Here is a 20,389-nt window from a genome sequence, read left to right on the forward strand (position 1 = left end):
AAGTAGCCTCTTAACATTTCTGGTTTAGTTCTGCCTTTCTCTTTATCTACATTCTTACATAGACTACTGTTGGCTATTCAAATAATATGATTAATGTAGAATATTCACTTAGCAATGTTCTTCCAATCCTTATCTCTTTTGGCAATGACATGTTAGATTCACAATGGAATTCAGGAACGTATTGAGTTTCATTTATTTGAGTGTGTTCCAATCCCTATCTCCTGTGCCTATTCATTCTATTACCAGTGCCATTTAGTATTCAATTCAATTTGATTCTTATTTGTGTTCCTTCTTTGCCCATAGTTCAACATAAATGATAAGATGTCCTCCTAGATGCTAGGTCACCTATTCTACTATTGCTGGACCAATTTTTTTTTCTTACTCGATTTCATAGTCAGTCTGACTAAATCCTCTAAAGCTGAACGGGATGGATTCAACTGAGCAACCAAGTAATAGCCTTTTGTGATGTGATCTTTGCCTGCCAATCAAATGAAAAGATGTTTTATTAAGTTCAATGCTTCATAGCTTTGTGTTGGTATGTTGTAGTTATCACCTACAGCGATTGCTAGAGTCTCTAGTGAATTCTCTTGTCATGTAAATCCTTTGTATTTTGAGCGTAATGATATGTAAGAAAAGTTTATAGGATTGGATTCCAGTCGGCATCAATATATCTATCTGTCCCCAATTAACTGTTGGTCTTTCAGCATCAACAGTTCCAACTATTTCCATTTACTTGGTTTGTGAATCTTGCAAGAAGTGAATTCACAAGCTCTGTTCACTGTTGATGAAAGTGAACAATTAACGTGCAGGTGAATTAGCAATCAAGCAACACAAACATCAAATCTTGTTTGCTCTGAACATGAACATGTTCTCCATGATTGTGACTGAGAACAACTTGAGCTTTCCTTTTCCAAACAAAAGTGTACAGGACCAACTTCTGTTACACAGCTTTACCCCCCTTTAAAGGGTAGAAATTACAAGTTTGAAGCCTTTATAAAAAGAGGTTTTTCGATGTTACACCACTCATGATATCTTTCACAGTTGATCTTCGGGATCATGTTCTTCTCTGATCAGCCTCAGCCCCCTTCATTTTTATTTTTCCGGCCCTGTGAAGCATCCGATCCTCTGCTCCAAACTTGAAATCTTTGAGATGTTCAGGTACAGACATCCCATTACTCTATAAAATACATTCTCCAGTGGCTGTCACCTTAGCATCCCTCTAGGGCGGTTCTGAAAAAGGATAAATCACATGGATAGCCAAACGGCTCTTTTAAACAAGGGACGCAAGATAATTTGAAGAAGTATTTATTGTTGTAGTGATTGAGAGCATTATATTTGCACCAAAATAATAAGTATGTAATAACCAGGTAAACAAAAGAGTAAGGTTCAGAAATTATTATCTCCTCCTAAGAACCGGTTGTCTTTAGAGAATATATTACCGTCCACGGTACAAAGGCTGATCTGACAACCACTCGCGTCGTTCGTAGGTGCACTCCAAGACGAACGTCACACTACGAGGAACAGAGGCGTAGCATTTATTCACTCTAAAGCAAAGCATTGCTTCGCCAAGCCCACGAGCTAGGGATTTGCACCCCCCCCCTGCGCGCGATGATCGTGTGCGTCGAGCCCGATTTATGGATTTCCGGCTCAAACACCAAGAAACCACCTGATTTGGGTTCGGCTTGCGCATACATGTAGGTCCCCTTAACTTTGCTAAGTAAGAATGGAAGAGCTCCATATATAAAGTCTTTCAATCTTCTTAGCTTAATAATGTGGGACTAAATACATACACATATGTATTACTAGAACAACAAAAAAAAAAAAAAAAAAAAAAGAATTGTTTGAATTAAAAACATGGGACTCAACATTATACTGTCGAAAATTGAACCATCACAAGTCCTCGTGCCCAAGTACTAACTCGGCTACACGCGGAGAGACTATAAAATACATTCCGATCCTGCAGGGCATGCCTATCACAAGTTTGGATTACGCTGACTGTGGTTTGATTGATTGAATAAAATACTTGTTTTTTTATGTTGGTCGGGGATTTCTTGGTGCCAGAGGAAAAAGAGAAGAACACGGATGCTTCATCCTTTTGATTAATGGAAATGCTATATTTTGAAGAATAAAGTTATAGTGAAGACCTCTTCACAGTTCATCTGGTGAAGGTTCTTTGTGCAGAAGATCTCCTTTGTATCCTTTTTTTTGTCACAAGTAAACTTAGCTATAGCCCGTCACCATTTCTTAACAAAGATTTCTTGTGTTTATGAGCAGGTTAATTCATACTCATCATATTGTTTTATTTTGATTACATATAATTAGTTTTAAAACGAGCACTAGTGCCCCCGTTCTACCGTACCTTTCAAACATTCACAGTTTGATTTTGATTCTCGGTTACAGTGCACTGTAAGATATTTTTTCTAGTAAAATGATAAACTTGGGACGTTAACAGCCGGACGATGGGACATTTACACTTTCGGAAAAAAAAAATGAAATGAGCACCAGCTATCTTACCATATAACTTTACTAAAAAAAATGGTATTTAACTCACATGGATTGGGTATGGGTAGATGCTTCTTTGCTAGCGACATGTGTGCATTTACTCTTCGGTGATAATAATGAAAAGTCTGCATTCCACTCATCAAAGATATACAAAAACATGGAAGACCATCATACACTGAGAGTCTCCATTTTACATATATCTGTGCTAGACTATTATCTAATCTATATCATACTAAATGATTAGACAATCTTTCTTATTTATTTCAGAGATAAAAGTAGACATGGTCCTAATCAATATTATCCATAATTTTTTAATTGACCATAGTGGAAGCTTTTCCTTTATATATACTTTCTTAAATGAAACCAAACAGTAGTACATTGTTTTCTTTTGTGTAAAGTTGACTTATTTATTTAATTGTTTCTTTGCAAAAAGTTGTTCCTCAATTGTTTGTTTGATGACCCTGCACCATCTTTTTGGAAATATATATATATTTTTAATGACATGGAATGCTAATGTAGGCTTTTCTATACCATGGGATCAGTAGCTTCATCATCCACTATGTTTTGTTGGGGTTCCCTAGCCTTTTCCCTGAAAGAAGATCGACATATGAAGTATGTATTATAACAATTCTTTTCTTCTGCAAGAGCAAGACAGAATTTTATGTTCAACCTTTTATAATCCCAGTTAGTAGTTTATAGAAGAGGATCAATAGATAATCTTTGTATTGTATCTCATTCGATCACACCAAGTAGTTGTGATTCATCCAAGGGAAAGATAAGATTTTCTTGCAGTGATTTTTGCAGACTTTGAAATTAGATGTGATAATAGCTGGCTTTTGAGCACTGATATCTTTTTAAAGCAATAAAGTAACTTTGTCCTTATCGACATGCCATACACGTTGATCCACATGACCACAATATCTTAGTGTCATCGCTTCTTTTTAGTATCAGATTGTTTGGGCAAGCACCTGCTTGATCATAGATATATACAATTCATTCCCAAGATGGGGTTTAGGGTTTACCTTTGGATATGCACCAAGCCCTCGTCTGCCCATCCCGCGAAATGCGACACATTGGTGATCCTCATTCCACATAGTTGATGGTCCATAACTTTGTGTTTTTGGTGTTCATGTCCAATTTGAGAAAGTTTTCATTTTCTCAATGGCAACTTTCCTTTTATGGCTGTCGACAACATTAATACAATACAATGAATCTCATATTCTCCTTTCACTGTAGATTATGGACACCCTTCACCTTTGACAAATGACTGGTTCAATTCTTTGTATTAGAAAACTAAGTATGCATGAGTCCGACTAATTAGGCTGTTCAGGAGTCCCAAGTGCTCCCAGAATAACGGGGCATCACCTTAATTCGTGGGGTTAATTTAAATTTGTAGATTTCCAATCATTACCTAAAATTCTGCCTCAATATCCACAATTGTACTATAATCGAAGCCAAGAATATATCTTTTATGATAAAATTAATATATCAAAAATTCTCTATCCACTAGTTTTACAATTCTGATTTACTTATTGATGATACAAGATTCTGACAGACTCTACTGGAATAAGAAGAAAAAAATAATAATGCAGTGATTGTAAGGCGTAGGCAGAGAGAAGAGGTGCCAGGAATATTGCTCGATGGGATTTGATAGACCTTAGTAAGATCTAAAGACGTACGGCGCCATTTCTTTCAGGATGCCTCTTGCTAACCTCCAGCTCTATTTTAAGAATCTTTGCTTTTTTTATATATATATTTTTTGAATTCAGTTCTTTTGAACCGACGACTAATTGTTATATCTGAAAAATCAGATGGGTTCTCATAAACGAGTGTTGCGTCAAATAAGGTTTTTCATGTGCCACACAATTGGTTGAAATTATTTTGACACGTACCGATTTCTCAATTCAGAACATATGCACAACAACTAGTGAAAGGAATTACAAAGAGGATCAAAGTTGTTATTCTGGATTTATTGTTTACCTATTATTATAATTATAATAATACAAAAATAGAATACGTGGCAAGCAAACACGAATTTTTAATTACATCAACCTTGTGGGTAAGGCATCGGATGCCGGGCTCGACCATGAGAACAAAACTAATAATATGAAGGGAGTCTTCACGGCTAAAGATGATTCGACTAGTGATTGAGATTAACTAAATCGAAAGGGGTTCACACGATTTCCCCGTGCGGTTTGGGCTCTAAATCTCCGAACGCCAACGACGTGACCTTGACCCGATCCCCCTCTCGCCTGCGAGCTTAAATACACCTCCTCCCTCGCATGGCGAAGCTTCCCTCAACTCAACCACGCCACCGTTTGTTTAATTTAATTTCATCGATGGCTCCCGGAGTACTAATGCTCAGCGGTAGCTGGTGCCGGCGGTGGAGACCGGTCCTGGTGATGCTCGCCATCGACGCGGCGTTCGCCGTGATGAACATCATGATCAAGAAGGCCCTCGACGCCGGCACCGACAGGCTCGTCCTCATCACACTCCGGCAACTCGTCGCCGCCGTCGTCTTGGCGCCCATCGCCTACTTCCGCGAGAGGTTCGGTCGCATTTGTTGATCCAAAAATGTATATGGGCTAGCTTCGATTCGAACTGTATATAATCGATATATATAATTAATAATGCGCTTGCATGAATGCGTCTCAGGAAGATGAGACCGAAGCTGACGACAGAGATCTGCGTTCATCTTTTCTTCAGCGCAGCTCTCGGGCAAGTTCTTTGGAAATTCCTTTTTTTTTTCTTTAATAAATGTTAGAATTTACTCCTATAAGTTAGGAAAATAGGAATAAAATATCTATCCTCATGTATATATGTGACATGGTTGAACAGGACTTTGCGGTAAAAATGGTGGAATTTTTCTTTGAATTATATATTGTGTGATGTGGCTTGTTGATTTGTGCTGCAGAGCTGCTCTGACGCAGTACCTCTTCCTCGTCGGATTGCAGTACACTTCGGCGACCTTCGCCTGCGCCTTCGCCAACATTCTTCCCGTCCTCACGTTCCTCGTGGCGCTGCTCTTCCGGTGAGTGGGCGCGCTCTCATTTTGTTTATGGATTCGGGGATTTAAGTTTTGTGTTGCGGCAGGCTGGAGACTCTGAATCTGAAGCAGGCAGTGGGGATCTCGAAGGCGGCAGGTGCAGTCGTGTGCATTGCCGGCGCGCTGGTTCTCTCGCTGTACAAGGGCGTGGCCTTGACGTCGAAAGCTGCCTCCGGAGGACACGCCGGCGGGGGCGGCTACAGCTCGAGGCAGCGCGCGACGGCGACTTGCACGTTGTTCGCGGCGTGCCTCTGCTACGCCTCGTGGTTCCTGATCCAGTCCAAAGTGGGAAAGAAGTACCCGGCGATCTACTCCGGCGCCGCGCTCACCTTCCTCATCAGCTTCCTTCAGGCGGCGGCGCTGAGCTTGGTCCTCCAGCGAGGCTTCGCCATGTGGCTTCTCAAGTCCAAGTTGGCCATCGCCACGGTGCTGTATTCGGTAAGCAACGCTAGCTAGCTTCTACCGCGCGCGCGCGACTCAAGCGCGCTCTCTCTCCCGACTCAAATACAACTGCCACTACTAATCGAACCTCAATTAATTGCAGGGAGTGGTGGGATCAGGAATAGGGTTCTTGGCCATGTCGTGGTGCGTGGAGAAACGAGGCCCTCTCTTCGCTGCCGCATTCACTCCTCTCATTCAGATACTCGTCGCAGTCATCGACACATCGTTTCTCCACACCCCGCTTTACCTGGGAAGGTATATATACTTCTTCTTCAGCCTCCAGTAGTAAAAAAATGCTTTCGTTTCACTGTCAATTAATTGATTGGTGTAGTGTTTTGGGGTCTGCTCTGGTGATTTCTGGCCTGTATTTTGTGCTGTGGGGGAAGAGCAAGGAGACACAGACACAGACGCATACGGCGAAACCAACGGAATGCAACGAAGAGAATAAAGTGCAACAGCAGCAAATAGTGTAACTGATGCAAAGGGAATCTACGGAACGAGTGGATCATTTGAACTGCACTCGGAGAAAGGAGAGGAAACAAAGCGTTTAATTTGGGGTGTTGTTTTTTGGCATCAAGGACGATCCTCGTCCTGCGGTCGTAAAGGCTGTTGTTTAGTTCCTTGCTCTAGTCGCGCCAGAAGAGGAAAATAAGATGCATCAGCTTTAGGTCTATGGCTTTAGACTAACAAATAAATTGTTATAATAATTGTCGTAAAAGTGCCTCGTGTTTTACTAATAACCAAATCCAAACCCTTATTTTAATGTTAATTAAAATATTGAAGCAGGCAGTTGCACTTTAAAAATTATTAAAATATTAAAGCATTTTTAGGGGAATTAACAAAAATCATATTAGACGCGCTCGAGGTCTTTTTTAAAAATTACCCAATTTAAATGCCGTCCTTCTCTCGTGTCGACAACGCCGCGCCGTCATCTTTCGTTGCCTCCGCCAGACCGCCACCGCCGTCGGTGACGAACTCTTCGGACTCTACGTCGTTATCGTATAACACGGCGCCGGCATTTCTTCATCGTCCCCTTCGACTTCATCCTCTCTCATTCCGTTCACAAGAAACCGTCATCTTCTCCTCCATCTACGGCTAGGGTTATTGCTCCGGCCGATTCAGACTAGTGGCATGGCATCCTTCCGCCAGATCGCACAGCCTCATCCTCCCCCTGTGGTGTCTCCTCCCGCGCCTCATTCCAACCCCCAGTTCCAGCCGTACCCATACCAGCAACACGGTGGTTCCGTCCCTGCTCACGGTCGAGTCCCGCCAGTCTCCGCTTCCCACGCTGGGTTCGCCGGTTCATTCACCCACCCAGTTAGTCAGCAGCAGTATCCATATGCGCCTCCCTTTCCTCAAGCGCCGCCACCCCCCTCGGAATCCTACGCTCCGTCGGTGTACTATCCTTCTTCGCAGCATCCGCTCCAGGATAACCAACCTTCTCACCCGCCTCCTCCCTCGTCGTCGCCGCCCAATCATTCTCTGCCACCTCCGCCGTCTCCAACTGTCCCACCACCCTCTGTCCCGCCTCCTCCCCCTCTGTCTAATCAGACCCAACCAAACCTTCCGTCCATGAACGTGCACCATCAGGGCACCACTAGAGTCGATCCTCCTGGTCACCAGCATAAACCCACGCTCCCGCTGAAGCAGCAGGAGCCTCCATCTAGACCTACTGCCGGGAGAGTCCCTATCCATGCTGGAGGCCCAAATGGGGCATCTTCCAGGGTTGAGACGGAGGGGGAAAGGAGGATGCGGAAGAAGAGAGAATATGAGAAGCAGAAGCATGAGGAGAGGAGGCAGCTTTTATTGAAGCACTCTCAATCAATTGTGCTGCAAAAGACCAATTTGCTTGCAGGCAATGCAAGACCTAGTGGCTCAATGACTGGTTCTCACGTGGCAGATCAGCGAACATCTTCATTGTTGGTTGGGGAGAAAATTGAGAACCGCCTTAAGAAGCCTACAACTTTTATCTGCAAGATGAAGTGAGTAGCACTTTCCATTTCTCCCTTAAATTTAAAGGAGTATTTTCATTGGAGGGAGTTGAACTAGCTAGTCAGTGCCTATGTTTTTTTTTTTTCCCACTCAATTTATGGTATAGATCATCACTTGCATAGTTTTTTTTTTTTCCTTTTAATTTTGTTTCATCTTTATCTTTCCAATTTAATCACAAACTATTGACGATCTTGGACAAGTTGGATAGTGAAGGTCAAATCTTTATCACCATCAATTATGCAATGCATTATTTTCATAAACTCCAAATTTGGTGCTACATTAAAATTGATTGGAATAGATAGACAATTCCATCAACCATTGTTCGTTAATTGGAATGATTGAATGATCAACTCATTATCAATACTATAAAGGGCAGTCTGGTGTACGAAACTCTCACCAATGTGGGATCCCGAGGAAGGGTCGGAATACATTAGGTTTATTGTACAAAGTCTTATCTTGTATTTTGCAAGAGGTTGTTTCCGTGATTTGAATGTGACCTCAAGGTCACATGTCAACAACTTTACTGTTGTGTCAAGGCTTCCCTTCAATTTATTATCAATACTATCAAATGCAAAATAATCTATTTTTGTTTGCTCATGAATCTTGACATGTTATCATGAGCAGCTTAGGTTCTCTTGAACCCTTAATAAATTTGTGCCCGTCCTTGACCCTATTGGACGAGTATCCTACATCTTATTTAATTGTCAAGTGAGGGGAGGGTGGGGCTGGGGGTTAGACTACTTAGTCCCACATTAATGGTTTTTGTGTGCATATGCTTCTTTAACTGTTGGGTTGCCATCTAAGTGGCTAGCTATTTTGGAATGGATCGAGTAGTTTCTTTAATTTTATAATATATTTTTGTAATTTTCATCACGGAATAAATAATAAAAATAGTCTCTGCAAGATTTTCTGTAGAGTTTTCTATGCCTATGACTATGAAAATAAATCACTATGGATATTAACTATTGGACTACAAGGTCATCAAATCCATAGAAGTCATATGGATGAATTTGGGCCAAAATGATTTGACTATATCTCCTAAAGATGAAAAATATTTATATTATTTATAAGCAAACAAATATTTACTTTTGATAAATCTACAATTAAATTGTTGAAATTGTCTGTCAAATGAATTTGAAACAATTATGTATGATGCCAGTCTAAATACTGAATTTGCTTGCTTATTTAGATTATCCTTAGCTTCCATGGAATTTCTCTGATAAAGCCATTTTTTTGCTTTCATGCAATTTCTTGAAAATATTAATTTTCTAACTCACTAAATCAACGACACTGTGATTTTTTTTGTTTTCTTGCAACGTTGCTTGTTAGCAGTGCTTCTAAAGGAATAAAGGATGATGCTGAAATTAAAGTACGCCATAGAAAAATGTCATAATTAGTAATATAAATTTGATTCTAAGTGGTTAATATTTTTTTTCTAGTGATAGGAGACTGAGGATTGCTACACTTATATCATGGATACTTAGAATTACATGTTAGTGTTGGAGAAGAAATAAAAGACTATGGAGGAAAAGGAATGTAAGAAATTTATGCTTGAGAGAATTGAAGATGGGCTGCAGTGGATCGATAGAGAATCAAAATGGTTTTGCTTCTCCAAGATCCATGATGAGAGGATGCAATTACATGGGAGGGTTATAATGAGACTATTATAGTGGTAAAAAAATTATATTGTGAGGTTACTTAATGATAAAATACGCATTGTGGCTAGAGCTCTTTCTTGATCACTCAACTAGAAAGACGTTTCACATATTTTGTCTTTGCTTCCCGAGAGTAACTGTAAGACTGGACTAAATTTGATAAATATGCTCTATTATTTCTGGTACTATTTCATAGCAGATATTTTTGCAACAAATCAGTTAGGGTGGGGCATGTGTCCTTCCTGTTCCTATTGCGACACCTTGTCTAAGCAATAGTAATTGACTTGAACTTGCTAGGTTGACTGCCAAATTGGTAGGATGACATCACAGATAGAGCATGTGACAGCTTAGATGACACTAAGGCTAAGACGTGACAATAACTACCAGTGTGAGCACAGAATTTGTAGTTCTATAAATACAGCCTTGAGAGATAGAGTAAGGTGATTTTTGGTTGCTGAAGAGTTGTAGTATAGAGAGAAAGCAAAAAGAGAAAATCTTTGTTGTTGTTCCATCCCTTCACCTCGATAACCGACTTCGGCTATTCACCTCAGTTGTTCTCCTATGACCCTCCACATTTTTACCCTATGTCTAACTGACACTACTCAAGTGTCACCTCTGTCTAATACCTCAATCAAATTCCTCTAGCTTGGCCCGACAAAGGACATGTTTCAATGAGTTCAGTTGGTAGGTCTAGAACATTTGTTGGGTCCAACCTCAAGAAATTGGTGCACTAGGCAGTGGCTGAGCTAGGCATAGGTTAATCAGTTACGTCTCTTGCATCCTCACCAATTTATCAGTGTCTGAATTAAGGAAACAGCTATTTGTGATTTGTTATAAGATTCATAAATCATTACACTAATCCTTAAATTGGTCAGAGATTCATGCCTAAGGGTCTCTTTCATTAATTTAAAATTTTGTAACATTTTAGTCGCTCGTAATTAACAGGAAAAAAGTCATTTTCTTTCAATTTTGCAAGGAAAATAGAAGATACACTAGTGTTATTTTCATAGTGCATGCAAGATCATAGTGTTATACAAGATGATAATGTAGTGCGATATGCTCTACAATATTGACTGGGCATGAATATATCAAATTGCTTCTGCCTCAGAAGAAAAGCAAACTGTGTACTGTGATTTAAGAGAGATTGTGAATTTTACTATGCATTACAGTTTGGTAAACTGCTAATTACATGTGTCATATTGATCTAAACTGTAGAGTATCACAACTACAAGATATCAAATTCTGGGATATGCTTTTTTTTTTGCTTTTTTTTATTATGTCTTCATATTAGTCATTCTGTACATTTTCTTGAATGCAGATTTAGGAATGAGTTGCCAGACCCAACAACGCAACCAAAACTATTAGCACTAAGCCACTAACTAAATTAGCAGTTTGGTAGACTGCTAATTACATGTGTCATATTGATCTAACCTGTAGAGTATCACAATTACAAGATATTAAAGTCTGGGATATGCTTTTTTTTGCTTTCTTTATCATGTCTTCATACTAATCATTTTGTACATTTTCTTGAATGCAGATTTAGGAATGAGTTGCCAGACCCAACAACGCAACCAAAACTATTAGCACTAAATAAAGATAAAGATAGGTACGAGTCATTTTCTGTTTTCAATGTTCTGAGGCTTAGTATTAGATATAGCAATTAATCTTCCATAATTAGTTCTCACTTTAATGTGTTTGTGTAGGTAGTGTAGTGTTTGTTATTGTACCTTTTTCTTACTTGTTTAACCTCTTATGGTTGAAATTTTCAATTGCTGATGCAGATCCATCACTTGTAATTGTTTCATCATTATGTTAGTCCCAACTATTTGGGGTTATCTAGATGGATCATATCACTCTATAGAATTTTATGCAAGACTACATCACTAGTAATATTCATGTCTCGTTAATCACTTTTATTTATTTGTGCTATTAGAGTTATATTAGTCTGTATATACCTTACACATTCAAGTTTTCAACTATAATCAATTCCCCTTTTCTAGCCAGAGAGTATAGAATTGTTAGTTGTTTTTAAACACACCAATATCATTTTAATCTATTTTCTCTCATCTTATGATGTGTTCGAGCTATATTAATTTGTCTTGTAGCAGTATTAGTAACCATGCATCCATCATAGCAAATGTTTTTTCATGCTACATTAATTCTTTATGTGTTGGTTCTTAATTGCTTAAGGCTCTTATTCATAAACTATGAAGCATCATACTATAGTCTTATAAGATTTTCCTTTTAGCTCAAGGGGCACAAAGATAAGCACGATAGTCCAGAGCCTTTTCTTCATTTTAATACTAGTTCATCAATATCATATTCTTGTTATTGATATATCCATAACACAGCAAGTTCTAAAATTGCATATCGATTCATCTTGATTGTTCGCTTATTTTTTTATTGTTGAAATGGCACTCCTGATATTTAAGTGTAGTTCTACTTAAAACTTGAATGCCAAATTCAAGCATTAATTTTAGTGTTTTAAATTTCCAATGTCATCGTCAACTTGGAATAGTACTGTCCAAGGTTTCAAAACCTCATGTGTAGCGATGTGGAACTACATAGTGCATATGTGGTATGGGACATATATGTGATGTGAATGCATATTCAGTCAACACATAGATATTAAAGGAATATTTGTATTGGTAAAAAATGACTATTGTACATAAAATAAATTATATGATTCAACACATCCAATTCTTACGTCCACAAAGAAAAGAATATATTTTAATCATAAAAGAAAACATAAACCATATTGTTAAATATATGGATCAGTTGTAATCAACAATGTGAAACACATAAACGTATATGTAAGTAGCATGGATATGATTAATATTATCACTAGCAGAATGTTTTTTAACACTTATACATTACACACTAACAAACAAGGCAGCACTCTTTTGTGCAGCCTTTATTCAAGTTGGGAAAGTACATGCGCACCCACCACTTTCATTAGGCTTCTTTATTATCATCACATTTGTGAGTCAAGTTGCAAACTCAACCTCTCTAATAAATCCTACTCCAAATTGTCAACCCACGTTCTCATCTGCAATTTTCACCCTTTCACTAGCAAATTTCTGAGTCTTCTAATGCACTAACTGTTCTCCAAGGCATTAACTTCTAGCCTGGGTAATTGAAATTGTATATAATTACCTAAATTTAGTATAATTTGAATTTAAGTGATTTAATTTATATTCAGTATGCTTGTCACTGGACACTGAAATCCAAGGTTTGTGTCGCCTGATATAGGTGATAGATGAGGAAGACATGGCTGAAATAGATATTCGTTGTCCATGTCAGTTGGTTTCACTTTTAGTCAAAAGTAGAACAATACATTTTTGGTAGGATCATTTCAGCCTTGCAAGCCAATGGATGTTTAATACATACTATATAAACTCTCACTAATGTGAGTAATATTGTCTACAATTAATATTCACCAAAAATGTGATCAATAAGTTTATCTAATACTCATGAGGAGAATTAGGGTTGACCTTGTTGGGAGTCTACAGTTAGAAAGACTAATTTGCTAGATGATTTCTCTGCTGCGAAATCAAATTGATTTAGCACCTATAGTTTATCTTCCAAATCAAATTGATTTTTCTTGTTTGAAAATATCTTAAATGATTTACTTTTGTTTTTCCCATTGTAATAGTTACAAGAATGTGTTTTTGTTTTTCAGATTTAGCAGATACACTATTACATCCTTAGAGAAGATGCACAAACCTAAACTGTACATCGAACAAGATCTTGGGATACCACTTGATCTACTAGATATGAGCGTCTACAAGTATGGTTTTGTATTTCGCCAATGATCTATTTAAATACTCTAGGAGTGTTTTTAGAGTTCCAGATGACTTAGTTATATTCTTCTCCAGTCCTCATGCTGTCCATCTGTCCCTTGCCCATGAAGATGAAGAACTATTGCACGAGGATGAGTTGGTAGCTCCTGTCAAACCAGATGGTATAAGAAGGAAAGAGAGACCTATGATTGAAGGTGTTTCTTGGTTGGTAAAAACTCAATACATTTCTCCTATTAGCACGGAAGTAGCCAAAAAGGTTGGTAGTAGTATTCTACAGTGGAATGTTATAGCTTTTTATCTGTCTCTCTGGAATCTAATTTTCCGTGGACAATGTGAAATTCAAATTGCAGTCTGTTACAGCAAAACAAGCAAAAGAGATGCGTGAAACAAGAGAAGGTAGAAATCTTTCCTTGGAGAATTTTAATAATAGGTAAATAGCTTATTAATCAAATTGATTATCGTGTTCTTTACCAGAATTTTTTTACTTGATCAAGAATATTGACAATCTTTTCTAAACATTTGATCCCTTGTCGTATTAGGGAGAAGCAAATACAAGCAATTGAAGAATCTTTCACAGCAGCCAAACTGCCTCCTGTCCATCAATCTAAACCTGGACTGGAACCTGAGGAGGTTTGGCCTTTGTTACCATTTTTCAACAGGTAACACTAATTCTAGGTGCTTAATTGCTTTTGCTTTGTCATAATCCCATGTACAGTTAGTAATTGTGCCTATACAGATTTATATTTGCATTATGTTGTGTGATCAAAGGGTTTTTGAAGCTGAAGTGCATTTTTCATTTATCATTATAATTTATAACTTAATTTCTTTGGATGAATAAAAGTAAGTTCATATGAATGAATGAATTTAAATATTGGTTGTTCACTCAGTGCACTTACGATGCTAGATATGAAGATCAGTTTGTTATGGTGAACTTTCCAGGAGATCCAACAGCTGACTTAGAGAAACATAGCAAGTTAGACAGATCTAGTTGCCATGAACTTCAGTCACAGGTTTGATTATCTTCTTTTTTTCTCTGGGTTGGGCCTACGTACATACTTTACTAATTGAAAATTTTCCAGCCATTGTTATTTTTGAATATTTCTGTGGTTTTTTTTTCTTCTGAAAAATAAATTGTTTCTAGAATCTACATATCCTTTCAAGTTAGTTTTAGATTGAGTACTGAGCTGCTCCAGAAAATTGTTTACAGGAATCTAATTGGTCCATTTTTACTTCTTTTCTGCATAGGGGAGATGGAAGGAAGTCTTGAGATGTGGGTCATTATAATATTCCTATGCTTAACTGCCTAATTTTCTTCTTTTTTCTGTAAATGAAGACCAACTTAGATAAAAGAAATTGATCCTTTTAGCCTATCCTTGTGTCCAAAACGAGTAAGAGAAAGTATTATTCTGTTATCCAAACAGTGTGTGACAGACAAATGTAACATTTATTGTTTTCTCCAAGTAAAAATTATCAGGTTATTTATAGCATTATTTGAAATTCAGATGGTTATAGACTTTTAGTTTTGGGCTTCAACGTATGTTTGAGATTGTACTAGTTAGTGGTATTCAGGTCCCACATTAAGCTTCATCCTAGAGAGAATGTTTAAACAGGGGCATAAGAGCATTCACGGTCGTTGGAGCTCTCGAAGAGCTTCTTCGTTGCCACATCCGCGCTACATCAAAAGTAGAAAACCTCACACATCTCTCCAGTATCAAAAAAATCTCTCAACAACTTTTTTATGGATCCCACATTTTTTAAACCTCCACATCATATATCTCTCTCCTAATTAAAAAAAAAACACCTCTAGTATTATATTTAAATTAAAAAATTTATATTAATTTTAAAAAAAAATTAAAAAAGGTGAAGAAGCCATTGTTTGTTTTTTTAAAATAAATATTAAAAGAATATTTTAATATAAAAAAATAAAAAAGGTGAAGAAGCGGCTCCGTACCTACGGAGCCGCTTCTTCACTTAAAATGAAAAACCTCCCTCCACTATGGGAGGGAGGTTTTTCAAAGCTGCCAGCTCACAAGGAGCTCTCATTGTGGATGTTCTAACCCTGATAAAGCAATATGATATCATTGTTATTATTGCACCAATTTTCTAGTAATTATTATATAAAGGGACCTTCTTCCTTTATTAATTCTTCTCTACCTTACAATTAATAACTATTTGTCAAATGATGGGTATCAATGGCAATTCACACTCAGTGGACTTTGTTTCGAATTGCTAATTGCATAATATTGTGCATTATTTTAGTCTTGCGTTCTCATTGTTCACTTTTTCATAGGCCATAATGAAGAGCTTTATAATGAATGGATCAGATCCTAACAATCCTGAGAAATTCCTAGCCTACATGACTCCTGCACCAGATCAGGTTCCTTTTGGCTATTTACTCGCTTCTATTAAGCTTTGTCATCATGCATATCACTCGAGTTTGGTTGGTTTACCAGATGTCAGTTATGCACTGTAAAACATTTGTTACCTAGAAGTTAGTGGATTACATTGGTGCCCCCATTGTACAGTATAGTACTAATATAATGTTACAATGCTCATTCTAACTGGCAGTTGCACAAGGACGAGACTACTAGAAATGAAGATACAACATACAATTGGCATGGGGAGTATCACTGGGATGTAAGTTTCATATCCTCTGGTATCTGACTATTCATTGCATTTGTTTATGTCATAGACCACAGATAGTTTTTGTGGATAAAATTTGCTTCATGACTGTTCAAGGTCACGTGAGAACATACTGTATGTTACAGGCTAGGGGTGAGGATATTAATGACCCGACAACATACCTTGTAACGTTTGGAGAGAAAGATGCACTCTATTTGGTATAATTTTCTCAATTTACTTGTTTATTCTGAATATTTGGGGCTCGTCTGACATATAATGCTTTGCTTCTTGTTATATATAGCCTTTGCCTACCAAGATTGTTTTGCTAAGTAAGAGGGTAACAGAAACAAGGCCACGTGATGAAATTGAGCATTTTCCAGTGCCATCAAGCGTGATCGTAAGAAAGAAATCAGATAACACAGCTGAAGAACCAAATGAATATGAGGAACCTTATGGAAAAATGGTATATCACTTCTTTCATTCTTGATGAAATGCATTTTAGGGACAGATTTCCTGAATTCCTTCTATCTTGCTACTTAGTAATCATCATGTCTTCTAATTAGAGATTTCTGCTTCTTCTATCAAAACTTTGTTGCCATCAACAGTGTAGTTCTATGAATAGCTTGTTGTTTTCAACGTTTGATGATCTAACTAATTTAGTCACCTATCTAGGCCGTGCAGTTACATTCAGAAAGGAATATTAATTATCAAGATTATGAAACTTGATTAAATAGAACACCACATCAAAAGGTTTATGCTCAATTTACGGGATCATTTATGTCACTACAGATTATGAATTATGAATTATTCTCTCTCGCACAAAATCTCTCATTGTCATTTTGTTCTCGTCACATTGTGAGAATAATGGTGTGTTTATTCATAGAGCTACCTAAGAAACTTTGTCTTTATGAGTGTGAAATTGTACTTTCAGGAAAAACTAAATGGCATGAAAAGAAAGAGAGGAGATTCATCAATGTACAAGGATAGCCTTGACGAACAACACACATTTCTGCGAACAAATGGCCTGGATCAGTTCAGCGAGGAGGAAGATTTGTCTGATTAAAAATCCAGTGATAGCATCTGTTTCTTCTGTCAGGGCTATATAGAACTGAACATTTGCTAACGTTCAACAATCCTATACCACGATGGATACTCACTTTAAGAGACGCAAGTCACATAACAGATAACCCCAAAAAAAGTTACATAAAAGACAGACACACTGGTTGCAGAACATCACCCACAATTTAGAAGGGTGAAGATACAGAAGCCAATCGATGTTTTCATACTCGAAAGGTATTATTATCTTCCTGTTTGGTTAAGATGAAGTATTAATACAATTTCAGGTATTAGTTAACCAAGAGGTGTTCTTTCTTTGCATGACAGTTTTGTTCATTTGAGATTGTGCTTGCCTGCGACCATCCACTGTGTAATTTATTTGCCCTTCCTTCATTCCTCGGGCACTAATAGTACACTTTCTTACACATTCACACGAACTAAAAAAGTACACAATATCTGTAGTGAGGGAGCTAAATTCAACAATAAATTGTACAAGTCAAGCAACGCTTCCGCATATAATTATGATTGATGATTCCTCCGCCAGCTTCAACTAACAGAGTCTACCCTTTCTGCAAGAAAGCGCTCCGGCGCCGGAAGTCAACGAGGCCACCATAGCCGACGGCTTGGCCCCGAGACTGGAAGCCCTGGCGTAGCTAGCCGACGCCCCTGCCCCCGACGCCGTGAAGTAAGCGCCATTCAACAGCAAGTCCCCCGCCGACCTCCAATTCCACCTCCTCCATTCACTGGCATCCGTGTCCACCCTCTTCGTCACCTCCTTCGCGAACGGATTCGCCGGAGCCAGGTACCGATTTCCCTGGCTGTTGATCGTCGGGTTAGCGCTTCCGCCGATGGCATACATCTCCCAGTGAGTGTAGTCGTTGTTCACCACGTGGAAGTAGCCATGCCTGCACCTCGGCATCCTCTGTATCAGTCCCTCCCCGAAATGGTTAAACGCGATCGTCACTTGCATGGCTTTGTCCCCGTCGTAGGAATCACTGTGCCCCAAGAGCATGACCTCGTTGTGGTGGGTGAAGTAGTTGTTGGAGATGGTGATGGCCGTGGAGCCCATGACGGCGTCGACGAGCCCGTCGGCGCAGTGGGAGAGGGAGCAATGGTCGACCCAGACGTGGCTCGAGCCGAAGATGGAGATGCCGTCACCGTCGGCCATGGTGCGCCACCCGTAGTGCGACGGGGAGCTGCGGACCATAGCGTTGCCGGTGGGCCTGCAGTCGTGGATGTGGATGCCGTGGATGATGACGTTGGTGACGTACTGGACGGTGACGCAGGCTCCGCCGGAGATGTGCACGTCGGCGCCGCGGCCGTCGATGGTCTTGAAGCTGTTCACGATGAGCTCCTGCTTGAGCACGATGACCATGTCGCGCTGGAACGTTATCCACAGCGGCGCGTCCTGAATGGCGGCGTGGCGGAGCGTGCCCGGGCGCGGGTTCACTGGGTCTTCGTCGCGCGGGTCCGTCACGACGTAGTAGTCGCCGGCCCGGCCTCCGGCGGCGTTGCGGCCGAAGCCAATGCCGCAGTCGGCTAGGCGCTTGCGGTCGAGATGCCAGTTGTGATCGCAGCGCCAGCAATCGTCGATGGGGTTCCCGGTTCCGCATGTCGACAGATAACCCAGAGATCTCCGATTCGTGCTGTTCCTTATGCTCCTGCTCAACAAAATTACACTGCGTTTTCAACAAAGAAACCAAGACTGAAAACTGAGGAAGTCTTAAAATTTACATGCAGACGGTGGCGGCGACCTCCTCCGGGTCATCGACTGCAGCGGAAGCGCTCGTCGAGTTCATCGTCTGCGCCGTCCTCAAACTCCTGCTTAGATCTCCGCTACTCCTACATTATGAGCCAAAGAAAGCAATCCTGTGAGGGCTCTGTTTTGGTTCTGTTCTGAAAATGAGGAAAGGGGGAAAAAAACCCAATGAACCTCGAATTGGAAGCCTTGTTCCTAAAACTTCCATCCGAAACAACAAAGATTCCAAGGAGAAACACCAGAGAAAGGAACGATCTCAAACTTTTCGCCATTGCCAGAGAGCAAAGAAGCAGCGAAACAGAGGAGAGAGGAGCTGCGAAGAAACCCGGCGGGGGGAACGCCTTTTATTGAAGCTAACCTGCGGATGTCATACCGTTAAGAGTGGACGTTAACTAACGCCTTGCTTGACGGCGGCTTCGCCCCCTTCCTCCACGTCGGATATCGTAGCGGCGGCGGCGGCGGCCGGTATCCCGCCCGCGCATTTGGCGATTTATCTCTTGTCGTTGACAGTTGCAGGGATTCGCCGCCGTCGATGGCGCCGTCAATTATGGACCGCACGGCCGGACCCACCTCGTCGCGTGAGTAGGCTCCGTTAGATTTCGCATTTGTACAGGTCCAGAACCCGGTCGGACATTTCAAATCCGAACCGGTTAGTCATGTGAAAATTAACATCGACGGTAGTGATAAAAACCAGACCGGACCCGGGACCACGAAAATAAAATAAAATTAGATGCATATTTAATTTTTACAACTATAACTTTGGCATGTAGGAATAAGTACCCTTGTCATTTGAAAGTATGCGACGCTGCCTTTTTTCAAAGAGCTTGAAGCATAGTCTAAGGATATTTTAAAAAAAATCCTTAGGGAATAAATAGCCTTTACGATCTTTTCATATCAGAATAAATATAAATTAACAATAGGATAATATATACTCTCAACTTTCCTCGACCTTTTACGTTGACGATTCCCAGAAAACCGAATGAGACATCTCCCAGACATAGGTTTTTTTTTTTTTTTAATGAATTTGTAGAATTTTTTTTAAAATAGGACATGTAAATTTAACGTTATTCAATCTGATTAATCATTTTTTTATGATGAAATCTAAGATTTATAGAAAATCAATCTCAGACGTGTTCTTTATCACTTGCAACATACTTGTTGAATGAATTCTGACTAAAAATAATGATCAAAATTGACACTATATATGCCATCAGTCAATGGACAAAACTTAATGCGCATCTATCCATTCAATGCGCATCTGTATTCACCTTTTACGATAACTCTTGTTTAGCTGAAAAACTTAATTAGCAGCCTGCTGGCTGCTTAACCCCATTCCATTCTTCAATCTCAAAGTGCAAGTCTCTTTATCTCGCCCACGAATCACGGCCTCATCCACGTTCCAGGAATTAATGAAGATTATTTGCATCCATTGACTTAAATATTCTTGTTGATTTGACCTCACAGGACCTAATTAAGTCTCGTGGGTATGTATCGTGTGCATGAAGCAATGTTG

The 20,389-nt window shown here is 39.5% G+C and overlaps 3 protein-coding genes across 4 annotated transcripts; 2 read left to right on the forward strand and 1 right to left on the reverse strand.

Annotated features, from left to right (window-relative positions):
- The first annotated feature begins 4,787 nt into the window (after window positions 1-4,787).
- LOC122011428 (WAT1-related protein At3g30340-like) lies at window positions 4,788-6,726 on the forward strand. The gene is made up of 6 exons (XM_042567820.1): window positions 4,788-5,050; window positions 5,158-5,220; window positions 5,417-5,533; window positions 5,596-5,986; window positions 6,093-6,244; window positions 6,321-6,726. The coding sequence occupies exons 1-6, from the start codon at window positions 4,842-4,844 to the stop codon at window positions 6,460-6,462; spliced, it is 1,074 nt and encodes a 357-aa protein (XP_042423754.1). The 5' UTR covers window positions 4,788-4,841; the 3' UTR covers window positions 6,463-6,726.
- A 150-nt stretch (window positions 6,727-6,876) lies between these two features.
- On the forward strand, window positions 6,877-17,833 carry LOC122007876 (protein PAF1 homolog). 2 transcript variants are annotated; one of them, XM_042563405.1, is made up of 13 exons: window positions 6,877-7,971; window positions 11,174-11,242; window positions 13,319-13,426; window positions 13,515-13,695; window positions 13,790-13,869; window positions 13,979-14,098; window positions 14,344-14,449; window positions 15,730-15,816; window positions 16,008-16,076; window positions 16,208-16,279; window positions 16,363-16,524; window positions 16,993-17,354; window positions 17,698-17,833. In XM_042563405.1, exons 1-12 carry the CDS (start codon window positions 7,121-7,123, stop codon window positions 17,122-17,124), a joined length of 2,037 nt encoding a protein of 678 aa, XP_042419339.1. In that variant the 5' UTR covers window positions 6,877-7,120; the 3' UTR covers window positions 17,125-17,354; window positions 17,698-17,833. The 2 variants fall into 2 exon arrangements, with proteins under 2 accessions (XP_042419339.1, XP_042419340.1); XM_042563406.1 differs by having other exon boundaries at window positions 13,790-13,835; window positions 14,379-14,449.
- LOC122007878 (probable pectate lyase 8) lies at window positions 17,469-19,438 on the reverse strand. The gene is made up of 3 exons (XM_042563407.1): window positions 19,051-19,438; window positions 18,852-18,959; window positions 17,469-18,778 (listed from the first exon to the last, which is right to left on the reverse strand). Exons 1-3 carry the CDS (start codon window positions 19,146-19,148, stop codon window positions 17,668-17,670), a joined length of 1,317 nt encoding a protein of 438 aa, XP_042419341.1. The 5' UTR covers window positions 19,149-19,438; the 3' UTR covers window positions 17,469-17,667.
- Between the last annotated feature and the right edge of the window lie 951 nt (window positions 19,439-20,389).

The sequence above is a fragment of the Zingiber officinale genome, chromosome 8A (genome assembly GCF_018446385.1).
Source record: "Zingiber officinale cultivar Zhangliang chromosome 8A, Zo_v1.1, whole genome shotgun sequence".
In the NCBI taxonomy this organism is placed as follows: domain Eukaryota; kingdom Viridiplantae; phylum Streptophyta; class Magnoliopsida; order Zingiberales; family Zingiberaceae; genus Zingiber; species Zingiber officinale.